General features: G+C 58.2%; 1 protein-coding gene across 5 annotated transcripts in view; it reads left to right on the plus strand.

Annotated features, from left to right (window-relative positions):
• Nucleotides 1-11789, plus strand: part of ZNF142 (zinc finger protein 142) — a 23242-nt gene extending 11453 nt beyond the window's left edge. For all 5 annotated transcript variants that reach the window (XM_073304907.1, XM_073304908.1, XM_073304909.1 and 2 more), the window contains 3 exons: nt 5734-8968; nt 10173-10278; nt 11133-11789. In XM_073304907.1, coding sequence (XP_073161008.1) covers nt 5734-8968; nt 10173-10278; nt 11133-11608 — 3817 coding nt within the window. In that variant the 3' untranslated portion in view covers nt 11609-11789. The remainder of the gene's footprint in view (nt 1-5733; nt 8969-10172; nt 10279-11132) is intronic.
• Nucleotides 11790-15375: the final 3586 nt, after the last annotated feature.

Raw genomic sequence — 15375 nt, forward strand, 5'->3', positions numbered from 1 at the left:
CCAGGCACAGATTCCCCTCCTGGCCTGCGGGGGGCTGGAATGCTGCCAGCATCGTGCGTACTGCTCTCTGCAGTAACTCGACGCGTGGGGAGCAACCTCAGGCACTGGCAGGAAGCAGGGCACGCACCACGAATTGGCTGAGAGTCCTGTGCTTAGCTTTCACCGACCAATTATCAAGTCTGAACTCCTCAGGGGCTGTAATAGCCCAACCATGGAGTCACAGACAATCCGTCGCCACCCAGGTGAGTCTGCCTTTGTGATAGCTGGTCTCTCACAGCACAAATCACAGCAATATTCAGGTTACTCCCTGTGACGAAGCGGAACTGTTCTTAATGTTTCCTCTGAATAGTGTGGGGGTGCCTCAGTTTCCCCTATGCAGTTCTTAAGTATCTAGGTGGTGGGATAAGGGGGTATGATCGTTGCAGAGCCCTAGAGGGCAGATGTGTGCAGGGGTCTGGACACAGAGAATGGCCGACACCCTGTTTCCTGGCAACTGATGGCTGGGCCCTTCCCCCCTGCAAGGCGAGAGCGATGGAGAACAAAGGAATCCGGTGACCTCCTGGCCCAGGAAAGGGACAAAGCTCAGAGGAGGAGGGGCTGGAGGGGGAGTCAGTTTGGGGCTGGCTGGGGACGAGGAGTGAAGGGCAGACATGGTTGTCTGGCTCACTGCCCCCCAAAATGGACCCAGCTGAGGGGTCCTGTTCTCTGCACCTGCAAGCTCTGTTTTAGACCATGTTCCTGTCATCTAATAAACCTTCTGTTTTACTGGCTGGCTGAGAGTCCCGTCTGACTGCGAAGTTGGGGGGCAAGACCCTCTGGCTTCCCCAGGAGCCCTGCCTGAGCGGACTCGCTGGTGGAAGCGCACGGAGGGGCAGAGGATGCTGAATGCTCCGAGGTCAGACCCAGGAAGGTGGAAGCTGTGTGAGCTGTGTGTCCTGAAGACAGGCTGCTCACAGAAAGGCGACTTCCCCAGAGTCCTGCCTGGCTTCGTAGGGAGCAGTTCCAGAGCATCACCTGGGGACTCCGTGACAACTGGTGGCAGAGGTGCGATGTACTGCACCCCATGGATGGCGCTTCCTGCAGTAAGCGACTGGGGAGCAGTAAAACAAAGGGGGATTGACGAGGACCAGGCGTGCTGAAGGCTTAGAGAGGAGCGGTTTTGGGGGCGGTTAACCCCTGAGAGTGTGAGACCAGCGAGAAGGACTGTGCAGTAATGGGGTCCCCCTGGGACTGCGGAGAGCAGTCTCAGGGGCGGAGGAGCCTGCGGCTTGGCCCTGGGAGAGAGAGGGACTTTTGCAGTAACAGGGTTCCCCTGGGGATTGCAGCGAGCAGTCCAAGGGGCGGAGGAGTCTGCAGCTCAACCCTGGCAAAGAGGTGGTGACCTCGAGAAGAGCTGGCACACTAGGGGTTCTCCCTGGAAACCGTGGGGAGCTGAGAGCACACAGGCCTGTGAGTCCACAACAACTTGGGAAGAGCGGAGTGATGGCCTGTCACCATCTCCTTAAGAAGGACATTGTAACCCTGTGCAGAAAGAGAGGGTTGAGCATTGGAAAGTTCACCAAAGCACAGTTAATCGTGCAGCTGGAGGAGGATGACCGCTCCAAATGGGGCTATAGCAGGATCTGGGAGCAGCTGGAGTGGTAGCCAGGTATCCCCAAGACTCCTGTCCCCGACCAGACGGGGGTCTTCACGATCGGGTTCCCCATCGGGGAATCGGAGATGGATGGGATTGGAGCTGAGTCCGAGAGAGCAAGAGGACTGTGAGAGACAGCGAGAGCCCGAGAAAGAGCTGCAGAAGCAGCAGCAGCATGAACTGGCGATGGGGGAGCGGAGAGGCCTAGGGGACCCCCCAGGGCTGAGTGGGGATAGACCCCAGGGTGCCAGTCCGCAGGGAACCTTGATACTAAATTGCTGCCCCTGGTTAAGGAGTGGGGGGATGTGGATGCCCACCTCACTGCCTTTGAGCAGGCTGGCGATTTGAACCAGGGGGACCCTGCGGAAAAGCCCCGGTGTCTAGCTCCCTTGCTGGGTCCCAAGGCTATAGACTCCGTCAGCCAGATGGGTGGGGTGGTGGACAGGCTCCCACTCCTGGTCCCAACCTACATGTCTGTTTGGAGTCTCCTAGGTTCAGGTCCCTCGGACCCACAGTGGGAGCTGAGACCCCAGCTGAGTCGGGGGAGACACAGGCAGGGCAGGGGATCTGTTGGGAGTGGCAAGGTGCTTGGTAAGGAAAGTTTGGATGAGCCTAGGCAGCCTTGTGAGCTGATGGCTGTGTCTAGTCAGCAGGGTGGGAAGGCGAGGAGAGTGGAAGATGAGTGTCCCTGGACCTTACCTGTTACCTGGGTGGAGAATTGTGACAGTGAAGGAAACGTGCCTGTGTCTGTCAGGGGTATTGACTTGCCTATGGAGGGAGCTACCCCGATCTCCAAGCAGTTATCTGTGACCAGCCTTGTGTGCTGGGACCAGGGGAATGAGATCCCAAGCTGTGTGTCTGGTAAAGGAGAAAGTGTGTCCGGCTCTTCTTTGTCTGTGGAGCAGACAGAAGGGGCCTTTCAGCCTGTGATGGTTGAGGGTCGTGCAGTTGTTTCAGAGCTGGTTCTGGATTCAACTAAAGCCCAGGAAGGGAAGGGTCCGAAGTTTGTGTCTGCTCGGGAGAATGGCCCTGTAACTAGGTCGCATCCAGTTAGTGTCTATGTAAAATCCCAGAGACCAGACAATTCTGGTGCTTGTATTTTGCCCATTGCTAGTGTGTGGCTGGGAAAGGCTGTAGCAACTCTGTCTAATCAGGGTGAGATCCTAGCCAGGGCACAAGGAGAGCATGAAGATGATGTGATTGTGTTACCTACTGAGGGTGTGGAAACCTGTAACAAGAAGGAAAAGATTCCTGAACTTGTGGGTGGCAAAGGGAAGGAGAATGCTTCTGACCTTTTATCTAGGAAGTCTGTAAGTTTGCCTGAAAGGAAGTCTGTAAGTTTGCCTGAAAGGGGATTGTGTAGGAATCCGCCTGATGGGGCAGAGGTGATTCTGGATGTAAGGGAGACCCAGAAAGAGTCTGTTGTTGCTCAGGAAAGTGTTCCTCTAGAGCAAGCCCTAGGGAAAGAGGGTCAGAGCAGAATTTCTGTGAGGGGTGAATTGTTGCGTAGAAAAGCCCTAGGGAAAGGAATCCTCATGGTAGTCTTTGCAAGCAGTTTACTGCAACTGAAGGGTATAAAAGTGATTTAATCAAGAAAGTTTCAGTTCCTAACAGCAAGAAATTTTCTGTTGTGAATGGGTCCACTGACTTTCCTGTTGAAAGATCCAGTGTGGATAGCTTTGAGAAGGTCTCGGATGAAGTGAAAGCTGTTAAGAAAGTTAAACCGTCCTATAACCAAGTGGCTGTGTTTGGCCAGCTTGTTGGGGAGACAAGGTTATTGAGAAAGGAATGTCTCCATGCTAGTTCTGTAAGTGAACAGCATGTGGCCCAGGTCAAGCTGGGGGCTCTTAACCAAGAGAGCCCGAATTGCAGCCCTCCAAAGTGGAGCGCTGGGAGAAGACCCGATCCCAATTTGACTCCCACGGGTTTTGGGGTGGCAAAAGGGCACGGGCTGCATAAACCTTCCTACATGCGGCATGCGAGTGCTATTGACCACCCCCTGACCTAAGGGAGGGCATGAAACTGGAAGGGTGTAAAACTGGAAGGGCCTAGTGTAACTCCCACCAAGGAAGGGAGAGATGCTGGGGCTTCCGTGGGAACGTTGGTGGGCTCGAACTTCTCCAGGTCACCGGCTAAAGTGACCCTGCTCAGTTCGGTCTCGAAGGGGGGAGAGATTTGACGAAGCGGGACACTTCTTAATGTTTCCTCTGAATATTGTGGGGGTGCCTCAGTTTCTCCTATGCAGTTCTGTATGATCGTTGCAGAGCCCAGGAGGGCAGGTGTGTGCAGGGATCTGGACACAGAGAATGGCCGACACCCTGTTTCCTGGCAACTGATGGCCAGGGCCCTTCCCCCCTGCAAGGCGAGAGCTAAAGTGTTGGAGAACAAAGGAATCCGGTGACCTCCTGGCCCGGGAAAGGGACAAAGCCCGGAGGGGGGAGTCAGTTTGGGGCTTGCTGGGGACATGGAGTGAAGTGCAGACGTGGTTGTCTGGCTCACTGCCCCCCAAAATGGACCCGGCTGAGCGGTCCTGTTCTCTGCACCTACAAGCTCTGTTTTAGACCGTGTTCCTGTCGTCTGATAAACCTTCTGTTTTACTGGCTGGCTGAGAGTCACGTCTGACTGGGAAGTTTGGGGGCAGGACCCTCTGGCTTCCCCAGGAGCTCGCCTGAGCGGACTCGCTGTGGGACGCGCATGGAGGGGCAGAGGATGCTGAATGCTCCGAGGTCAGTCCCAGGAAGGTGGAAGTTGTGTGAGCTGTGTGTCCTGCAGACAGTCTGCTCCCAGAGAGGAGACTTCCCAAGAGTCCTGCCTGGCTTCGTAGGGAGCAGTTCCAGAGCATCGCCCGGGGACTCCGTGACACTCCCAGGTCAATTGCATCTTAGATCTCACACCAAAGATAATGCTTGTAGTAAACTATGTACAGATTTATTATATAGGACAAAGAGATTAGAGAATTTTTTACAAAGTTAAAGCAGGTGAACATACATGCATAAATGAAGAACAATCTTAAGTTTCAAAAAGTAATAGAAGTTTCTATAATGAGCAAGCCCTATATATCCTTTAGGGCTCACCCAGGCTAAGCAGCTGGAAATCTCTTGCTTATACCTAAAAACCTTGCACCCCTGAATCCAAGTAGCATAGAGATCCCTAGTTCCTTTTGTTTGGGGTTTTTATCCCCCTCCTGTCATGTGATCTGAGCTGCAAACTCAGCTGATGAGAGGAATCCTCTTGCATGACTCATCTTCACACACAGGAGAGCGGAACAACAAACGTCTTTTGTCCTCTTTAATTTCCTGCAATGTGTCGAAGGGCCTTTCCTGTTAGGAAGGACAAACACCTTCTGTTGGAGACCAGCAGTTCATACTAGTTAATGTCTCTCTCCTGGCTGGTGATTTACAGAGGCTCACAATATAACCGCTCCGATATTACCTTGCAACACAGCATAGAGCTGTTATAACAGATTAACGCTGGCAGCCACCCACAAGAATTCAATAACGTCTAAACACTATACCTATTCTTATAACCCTAGTGCCTCTCTTACCAGCACTAACGCACAGGGGAGCCAGACTGGTCCCAGCCCTGGATTTATCAGTGTTCAGTTGAGACATGGGGACCTTGGTAGGAGCCAGCGTCACAGAAGGCTCAGCTGCTGGCTGCATGCATCGCATGGCGTAGCAGCTGTTCCTGTGGCCAGCTGAAGGACAATGGTAATAGGCCCTGCAGAGAGTACAGTCCTTGCCCAAATGGTTTGGTGATCCCACTACAAAGCCTCCAGACTGGTGAGGGTGAAGCAGAGACCACCAGGAGTGGGGGGAATCCCTGAGGCTGTGCCAAGGAACTGGGAATCCCCAGGCTGGATTGACGTGAAGGGCAGCACAAAGGGCCTGATCCTGAGAGGTGCCAAGGGCCCACGCTCCCAAGGAGATGGCTCCAGAGCGTAATAAATGCCCCTTCGCTTGTTGTCACCTTCTGGGGAGGTGGGTTGACCCTGAAGTGAACCCCGGTGCGCTGCGCTGGAGCGGGTGCTCTCCCCAGCCTCTCTCTGGCAGTCGCGTCCCGCTGCTCAGGCCGTCTGACGTGTCTGTTGTCTCTGGCAGGTATCAGTGCAACCAGTGTTCGTACCGCTGCCACCGGGCAGACCAGCTGAGCAGCCACAAACTGCGCCACCAGGGCAAGAGCCTGATCTGCGAGGTGTGCGGCTTCGCCTGCAAGCGCAAGTACGAGCTGCAGAAGCACGTGCAGGTGAAGCACTCGCAGAACTACCAGGTGCCCGTCTTCCAGTGCCGGTACTGCAGCTACCAGACCCAGTACAAGCAGGCCCTCCTCAACCACGAGAACTGCAAGCACACCAAGCAGAAGGAGTTCCGCTGCGCCCTCTGCTCCTACTGCACCTTCAGCAACACCAGCCTCTTCTTCCACAAGCGCAAGGCCCACGGCTACGTGCCTGGAGACAAGGACTGGCTGGAGAACTACGCCAGCAAGGAGCTGGAGATCAGCTCGGCGGACGTGCTGCTGAACTATGACATCAGCGTGGCTCTCAGGTCCGACTCCAACTCCTCCCTGTCTGGGAAGGAGCTCTGGCAGAAAAGCAAACCCTCTGCCTTGGAACCCCAGCAAGAGGCTTCTCAGCAGGCTTTTGTTGTGCCCCTCTTTGGCCACGTCACTGGGCAGCTGGGAGGCAGCGCTGAGATGGCGCGAGGACTGGCAGAGGAAGAGAGGGCTCCTTCCACCGAGGTGGGCCCCCTGGAAGATTCCCACGTGCAGGCCGCTTCCGCAATGGCGGAGGACTCGGGGATGCTGAATGATGCCGGCGACGCTGTTGAAAGCTGCACGTTGCACTTGGAGACGCTGGACGTCTCGGCAGACCCTGTGCTGGGGCTCGGGGCCAGCGAGCCTCCGGCAGCCCAGCCAGAGAATGCAGACACCCTGAGCTGCAAGGACCCAGCCTATGATGTTCTGAGCTCGCGGGACACGCTGGTCCTGGAGGAGAATGACAACGGGCTTGAAGATGTCCCTGACTTTGAGGAAGAGCCGGAGGTCCAAGGGCAGGAGAGGCTGGAGGGCAGTGCTGGTGGCATGGCCTGTACCGCGAGTGCAGAAGAGAGCCATGAAAAGGACCCTCAGCGGGGGCCCGAGGATTGCTGTGATGGGCAGTGCCCCGACCCCAACGTCGTGCCGGAGACTAGAGAGGCCAGTATGCAAGAGCCCTGGTTTAGCATCATAAAGCCAGCTGAGCAGAGCCGTTTTTCTGCCCCCGAAGACCCAGCCTCCCCGTGCACCGAGGCCAAGGTGGGGCCGCAGTCGGAGTCGGTGCTGAAAGCTCTCCGGAAGCAGGACAAGGAGCAAGCGGAAACGCTGGTCTTAGAAGGGAGGGTGCAGATGCTGGTGGTTCAGTCGGAGAGCCAGATCTTCAAGTGTGAGAAGTGCTCATACATCACACGGAAGGAGAAGTCCATGGCCCTGCATGTCAAAGCCGGCTGCCAGAGCCGGAAGACCCCACTGGTGTGCCGGGATTGCGGCGCCAGCTTTAAGCAGCAGCGGGGGCTCAACACCCACCTCCTCAAGAAGTGCCCCGTGATCCTGAGAAAGAACAAGCCTCTAAAGCCAGCCGTTCAGGAGCAGCCTGGCAGCGCAGGCACGGAGCATGGCCCGGGAGGCTCGGAGGAAGGGGAAGTGAGCAGCATTCCCGAGCCCCCCTGGGAGCTAGATCGGGTGCCCGTGAAAGCATCCTCGAGCAGGCCCTTCCCCGAGGTGCCGTCGGCGGGCAGCCCAGCCCCCAGCAAGGCACTTGAGGGTGCAGCTGAGAGCACAGTGGCAGAACTGCCTGTGCCAGAAGATCACGGCCAAGTGGAGGAAGCCAAGTGCCCGTCCCTGCCTGAGAAATACCGGCTGGAGCAGGGGAAGCTCCACTGCAACTCCTGCTCTTTCGTCTGCTCCAGGGTCTCCACCATCAGCTCCCACGTGCAGGACGGGTGCCGGAGCCTGGAGCAGTTCCGGTGCTCCCTGTGCTCAGGCGCCTTCCGGTCCAGGCGGGCCCTGAGAAGCCACCACTTGGAAAAGCACGTCAAGCTGGAGTCCTCCCGGCCTCCGGGAGAGGAAGGCAGCGCACCCGCCAGGCCCCTGGAGGCAGGAGCGGCTCGGGATGGGCACCGAGAGACCAGCCCAGCTGGCAAAGGGAAGGGCCAGCCCAGCAAGGCCGTGGGCGTGACGGCTGCCAGGAAAGCTGCCCGGTGCAAGAGGCGGCGCTTCTCCTGCCCCACCTGCCCCTTCACCTGCCACCAGGAGCGGGCCATGAAGACGCACAAGAAGCGAGGCTGTGTCAAGCTGGATGAGTTCCGCTGCCCCACCTGCCCCTTCACCTCCAAGGGGGCCACTGCCCTGCGGCTGCACCGCACCCTTCACCGCACGTACTGCAGCAAGCGGCCGCAGCTGCAGTGCCGGCAGTGTGAGTTCACCTGCAAGCAGGCCCGCTGCCTCCGCCAGCACGTCCGCATCAAGCACGAGGGGCTGAAGCCCCACAAGTGCCTCTACTGCGACTTCAGCACCACGCGGCGCTACCGGCTGGAGGCCCACAAGTCGCTGCACACCGGGGTGGGCCGAATCGCCTGCAGCGTCTGCAGCCAGACCTTCGGCACCAACTCCAAGCTGCGCATCCACAAGCTGCGGGTCCATGAGAAGAAGCCCACGCACTTCTGCCTCCTGTGCGACTACAGCGGCTACCTGCAGAACGACATCACCCGCCACGTGAACAGCTGCCACCGTGGGGAGCTGAAGTTCTCGTGCGCGCGCTGCGAGGCCCGCTTCAGCTCCGAGACGGCCCTTAAGCAGCACGTGCTGCGCCGGCACGAGGAGAAGGTCTGCCACCGCTGCCCGCTCTGCAGCTTCGTGTGCCACAGCGAGGCCACGCTCAAGTGCCACGCCCAGAAGCAGCACCCGCACCTGGAGTGCGGCGCCTGCAAGGAGACCTTCGCCAGCCGGGAGGCGCTGGAGGAGCACAAGACGGTGCACTTCAGCCACCGCTGCGACCACTGCAGCTTCGCCGCCAAGGAGCGGCAGCAGCTGGTGCGCCACTACGTGGAGAGCCACGAGCCCGCCACGGCGCAGGACAGGCCGCTCAAGTGCCCCTTCTGCGACTTCGCCTGCCACCACCAGCTGGTCTTCGACCACCATGTGAAGGGCCACGGGGGCACCCGTGTCTACAAGTGCTCCGACTGCGACTACACCACCAAGAACAAGCAGAAGATCACGTGGCACATCAGGATCCACACCGGAGAGAAGCCGTACAAGTGTCATCTGTGCAAGTACGCCTGTGCTGACCCCTCGCGCCTAAAGGTGAGAGTCCAGCCTGCTGCTGCCCGGCTCCTGCAGGTGTGGGGGACTTCCCCTGGGGCAGCGCCCAGCCCACTGCTGCCCAGCTCCTGCAGGTGCCGGGAGCGGGGACCTTCTCCTGGGGCAGCACCTGGCCTGATGCCGCCCACTCCCGAGGACAGGGTAGTGGGGAGTGTCCCCTGGGGCAACACCCAGCCTGTGGCTGCCCAGCTCCTAGCTGGGACAGTCCCTTGGGCCAGTGTCAGGCCCTTCCTTGCCCCATCAGTGGGAGGAATTAGACTGCCCAGACATGAGCTGCTCACGAGACACACGCTTCCCCGTGCTCAGGCAGTCAGTGAGATCCGAGCAGGGGCTGGCGTGTCTGGACTGCAGGAAATATCGTGTCCCCACGTAAGGGCCAGCCCATGGCCAGCTCGTAACAGCGTACAGAGTGGGGATGGCCCTGTGTGAGACGGGTAGTTCCCCAGGTCAGGCTGGGGAGGGCGGGGGAGATGATATTCCACGTGCTTAAGGAGGCCGCATGGCCTAGAGGACTGAGCTGAGTGCTGGGAGTTGGGAAGTCCCGAGTTCTAATTCTGGCTCAGCCATGGATTCCCCTCATGGCCTTGGTCACGTTGCCTTGCCTCTTGGCCTCAGTCTCCCCATCTGTGCAATGGGGGGTGGCTATCCTGAATCCCCTTCCCCCTCACCCCCCGTGGTACAGGAAGGCCTGGTCAGCGTTAGTGGGCGCCCGGTGCTTGGACGGTGTGCAGGCGCTCAGCGTTACTCTAACAAACAGTTCCCGTCACTGGGAAAAGTCCGAGAAAGAGCTAGGCTGGGCAGTGTGCCCAGGCCTGGCTGTGGGGGAGAGGACCTCCGAGCTGAGAGCCTGGCGCTGAAAACAACCAGCCCTTGGGCATCGTACAACACAAATGCTAATAATCCCTAGCTCTGACCTCAGGCCTGTCGGCTGGGGATCTAACAGCGCCTCAGCAAAGAGGTCAAGACCATGACCTGCATGGTACAGCTGGGGAAACTGAGGCACAGAGCCATGACTTCCCAGTGGCAGAAGTGGGAATAGAACCCAAGTCTTCTGCCTCCCAGTCCAGTGCTCTAGCCACTAGGCCATGCTGCCTCGACCTCGGAACACAAGGCAGGGTAGAACCAGGGTGGGCTGGCCAGTGGGGTTGCATCTGAGTCCGGTGACCTCCGCGCTCTCTCTCTCCAGTACCACATGCGAATCCATAAGGAAGAACGGAAATACCTTTGTCCAGACTGTGGCTACAAGTGCAAATGGGTGAATCAGCTGAAGTATCACATGACCAAACACACAGGCAAGTGCCGGGAGGGGCGGGAAGGGAGGTCGCTGTGGGTCAGCAGCCCCCACAGCTGGGCCGGCGCCAGGCGCTGAGCCCTGAGGACCCTGGTCAGGTCCAGGCCGGGCTCTTACTGAGTGGGGCTCTTCTCCCACTCAGCACCCGCAGTGCCTCTGAACACGGCACCTCCGTCCGGCGCTGACTCCTCCTTGGGGAGGGCCCCCTGCAGCTGCTCCCGCTGCTTCCCCAGTGGGCCCAACCGCCTGCTCTGACCAGGGCCCTGTCGTCCTTCCTGGCATGTACCTGCGGGCTCAGCAATGGGTTTAGCTTGTCTAAAGTGGCAGGCTGCACGTCTCCTCGCGGGGGTTCCCCTGCTGCCTGAGGGGTGCTGGTGGGTAGGCCCAGTGCAGCCAGCTCCCTGGAGGAGGGGGCAGGAGACTTAGCCAGGAGCAGCCTGAAAGTTTTCTAACTACTACTTGCAGTGACCGGCAGTTGGCAGCAGGGGGCATCAGACTCCTAACTTCCTGGACTGCCAGAGGCTTGGGGGTGTGGGGGGGACACAAGCCCAGGCCTCTCGCTGGGAACAGGAGTGTGGGGCTTGTTGCTGCCATCGGCAGAGAAGGGCCCAGTGCCCTCGCTCCCCCCATGCGTGGGGCGGGCTGGTGATGGGGAGGGAGTGGCCTATGTGCAGAGTCCCTAGTGGTTGGCGCCCGCCCCCCCCCACAGCCCCCCAGCGCAGGCGTGGGTTGAAAGAGCCTTGGAGACGGAGCTCCTTTCTTGGGCATGGAGCCAGCCTGTCTCCGGCCCCTCTCCCGGGCCAGGGCAAGCTGCCGCCCCAGGCTGAGCGGCTCCGTCTCCCCGCCCGCCCGCAGGCCTCAAGCCCTACCAGTGTGACGAGTGCGAGTACTGCACCAACCGGGCCGATGCCCTGCGCATCCACAAGGAGACGCGGCACCGGGATGCCCGCTCCTTCATCTGCGAGCAGTGTGGCAAGGCCTTCAAGACCCGCTTCCTCCTCAAGACCCACCTGAAGAAGCACAGTGAGGAGAAGCCTTATGTCTGCAATGTCTGCTACCGCGGCTTCCGCTGGGCGGCCGGCCTGCGTCACCACTACCTCACCCACACCAACGAGCACCCCTTCTTCTGCCGCTACTGCAGCTACAAGGCCAAGCAGAAGTTCCAGGTCATCAAACACATTCAGCGGCACCACCCCGACTGCGGCCCGGGCGACCTCAGCCAGGGCGTCGGCAAGGATGCCAGCACCCCCACGCTGCACCTCCATGACGTCCAGCTGGAGCCCCCCAAGCCAGAGGCCGAGGACGGGGTCCAGCCATCGGGGCAGGGCTAGGCTGGGCTGGAGAGAGCCCAGGGCCAAATCCTCATGGGCCTCGCTCGGGGCGACTGCAAGTCCCTGTTGGCTCGCTGCAAGCGCAGCCCCTGTTTAAAGTGTACGTGTGTGTATAGGCAAATGTGTATATGGGATGTAAAATATGCGGTTGTATAAAAGGACTCTCTGATCTCGTTTCTAATTCTGACGGGCCTCCGTTTCTTTGCACCTTCGGCTTCTGTCACGAAGACTCATGCAGCTGCTGCCCTGGACGCTGGGCCTGGGCTACATCCCCTGCGAGCCACAGTAGCCTCTGCAGCTACTGCATGCACCGCCCGTTAGTTGAGGATGCCTCAGTGTCCCCACAGCACTCAGTGTCCACCCGCCATATGAGCGACCTCTCCTAACCCCGCGTGCTGCAGATCTTGCTCCTCTGATCTGAACGTACCGCGCTGGCGAGTCAGAAGAACCGTTTCCCACGAAGGAGAATTTCAAAGCCAAGGGCGGCTGGAAAGATGGTCAGCCGAGTTCCTAAGCTGTTCAGAGGGGCGGGGTGGCTCTCCCCGTAGGAGATCCCGCGCCCAGCAGAGAGCCAGGCAGGCTTTGAAGTTACTGATTTGTCCCAGCATTAACCAGGAGTGTTTGATTAAAGTTCCTGTCATTTGAGAGGCTGAAATGTGAAGGGGCTTTTATCCAACGACAGGCTTGAGAAGCAGCATTTGCTGCTGATCGCTTGGGTGTGTTTAGCAGCTGCATTTTGTGCATCGTGGTATCTTTCTGCTCTGCAGAGCCCGACTTCCCTTTCTGGCCCAAATCAAACCCCGTCCCGGGAGAGGTCTCCTAATCACACCTCACACTCTACAGCACATCACATTTCAGACATGGATCTTCACAGCACACCCATGAGACAGCTAAGTGGGGAAACTGAGAGCTGGGGAGGCTGTTACTTGGCCACGCCCACTTAGCAAGTTTGTAGCAGAGCCGCGATTGGAGCTCAGTAGCACCTGTCTCTCAGACCTAAATACTGCTTGCAGCCCTGTGGTCAGTTCTCCAGCCCATGCTGCCTCAGCCCTTCTTGGCTAGAGAGGCTGCTCGCTGCTTGGCTGGGAAACCTCCAGGGGATGCAGGAAACAGTGGGGCTTTTCCCCCTTCAAGCTGCTCCCTCTGGACAGGCCTCCTTCCTGACCCTGAGCTGATGGAAGGGCCCCCTCTGAGTTAACGCCATGGTGCGCCACTGAACGAGGCTCTCGGTGTTAACCCCTCTGGCCTGGCCACCTTCCTCTTGCTGCCCCATCCTCTCCGCAGTTCGACTTGGCTGTGTCGATTCCTCTCTCTCCCTGTCCTGAGCTGCTGGGTAGTGTTACGCAGCAGCCGCATTCCACACAAGGGGCAGCTGCATGGCAGGGAGAGGGGAAGGGTCCCTCTAGGTACACACCCTTGTCAGGTCCACTGCAACATCGCTTAGCGCTTTGAGAGCATTAGGTGAAGGGCTGGAACCATGCGGATTTTAATATGAATGAGCGAAGGGCTGGGATGGCACCACCCCTCCTGCTCCCATTCACTGGAGAGAGAAATGATTCTATCTGCCGATCTGAAAGCGCGTTAGCCTCGGGTCTCTGGGTTTGAGCAATATTCTCCCCATTGTCCAGGTGGGAAGGCTGAGGCACACGTGGACTGGCTCGCCCCAATAGGGCGTTACCAGGCTGGCCTCATTCCTTGATGAGGTTTTTGTTGCCAAAGCAGTATTTTAGTGCAAGCTTTATCCTAGTAGCTCCTAGAGCCTCTCGAGTGGAGAGCTGTGCCCTGGCCGGCAGGGCATACGGAGCAGTCTCTGGGCAGCAGGGGACTTAACGTGCTTATGAGGAAACTGCTAGAGCGGCAGCGTTGACCTGCGGGCATCAGCTAGCTTCCCCCTTGCTGGAAACTAGACTCTAGAAGATGCTTTCTCAGGCCTTTCTTTGTATTCCCCCCAGCGCCCCGAGGATGTTAACTAGTTACAGTATGGTCGCTGCTCCCGAGCTGCTCAGCTGCATTCACTTCTTGGACCAGATCCTGTGCTCCACTTAGGACTAAATCCAGAATTGCCTCTCCCCTTGTGGGGTCCAGGACTAGCTGCTCCAAGAAGCCGTCATTAGTAGATTTTATCTCCTAGCCCGTCCTGAGGTGATGTACCCAGTCAATACTGGGATGGTTGAAATCCCCCATTATTATTGAGTTTTCTATTTTTGTTCATCCATCTTAGTATTTACACTTCTACCATTTGTACACAAGCATGAAAAGAAGCCACCGCCCAGCCCAGCCTCTGGCTTTGTAATCGGTCTCTATTTTATTAGGTCCCTTTTATAGGAAGGGATTGTACAAGGCAACAGAGCAGCGACAAGCTCCTCCCGGTTTGTGCGGCCGCATGTTCTGTACATGGCATATAAAGGGACGTTCCATAGAAAGATACCTGAGTGAAGCAGAGAGCTGTGGAGGGAGACGGGGAAAGGCAGCACTGGTTGCTGGGGAGGCTGGGGTGTGGTCTTGGAATCCGAGATGTTTGCAGTTTCCTGGCATGGGGACTCCTAGATATTTTCTGGGTGACTCCTCTCTTGGCCTGTAGACTCCAGCAAGGCCAGGGTTAAACTCACCCGAGCTTGCTGTGCTCTCAGCCTGCGCCTGCGGGTGTCTGGCTCTCCTCACTTCTGCGCTCCTCTGTTACCTGTTTAACTTCTGCTGGACTAGCTGCAGCCCATCTCATCCCATGCAGGATGCAATGTCGCTACCCCAGGTCCAGATGGGCCTGACCTCCAATAGGCAATGGGAGGTGCATAACGTGGGCACCGGCTGTCCTGTCTGAGGCAGTGGAAGCTCAGGGCCCGCTGGAAGTCCCAGCAATGGGGTGGGTACGTTACTGGTTGGGAACCATCAGCCCCTGGAATTTGAGCTGTCTGTATAGAATTCCCCTTCTGGGACCCCCATCGAGCCATAACTTCCTACTGCCCATGCAGAGGATCCGTTCTGCACTGGCTCCCTGCTGCATGCTCTTGCTTTGCTATTTGCAAACAGCCAGGCTTGCGGGGCTACGGGCTTTGGTTCTAGTCTAGCTGGAGTCTGAGGGCCAGTAGTTCTGGGGATGGATGTTAATGAACACTCATCCCTGTGGAGAGAGCCTCGGGGAAGCGATGTGGAGCTCTGCCCTCTGCAGCGAATGCCATGCAGGTCACTAATCTGAATGACAGGGCCAGCCGCGAGAGGCTATGCTGCGAGGCCGTGTTCCATGGAGGATGCCAGGCGCATGACTGGACAGAGCGGGAGTCTCTGCAGCAGCTGCTCCAGCTGAGCTAGTCTAGGACCTGCCAGGCTGGATCAGAGCCCAGGGCCATCCAGCCATCCTGTCTCCACTGGCGGCCAGCACTGCTGCTGCCCAGGCCTGTGGAGATCAGGGTAACCTGCCTCCTGGGACGTCTCCTACTCCCCTAGATTAGAGGTCGGCTCGTGCCAGGCTGGGACGGAGTTTTCCTGTTGAACTTCTTTAATCCATGGCCATCTGGCCAGGCTCCTTGGCCACTGTGCCCTTGCTCCTCTGCCCGACAGGCAAAGTGTGAGGGGACCGGGGCGAGAACACACAAGTCCTGCACTATTGCTGATCTCCCCTCGCAGCACAGTGAGGACTGCAGGGGCCAAGGCGAACTGATTCACCATCCCCATCCCTGGGCTGTCTGCAGTCTGTGGAGCATTGCAGCCCAAGTCGGGGTGCTGGGAGCCCGCATGGTGGCTTTACAGGTGCAAAGACCCTCCCCATGGGG

This window comes from Lepidochelys kempii, chromosome 11, assembly GCF_965140265.1.
Source record: "Lepidochelys kempii isolate rLepKem1 chromosome 11, rLepKem1.hap2, whole genome shotgun sequence".
In the NCBI taxonomy this organism is placed as follows: Eukaryota; Metazoa; Chordata; order Testudines; family Cheloniidae; genus Lepidochelys; species Lepidochelys kempii.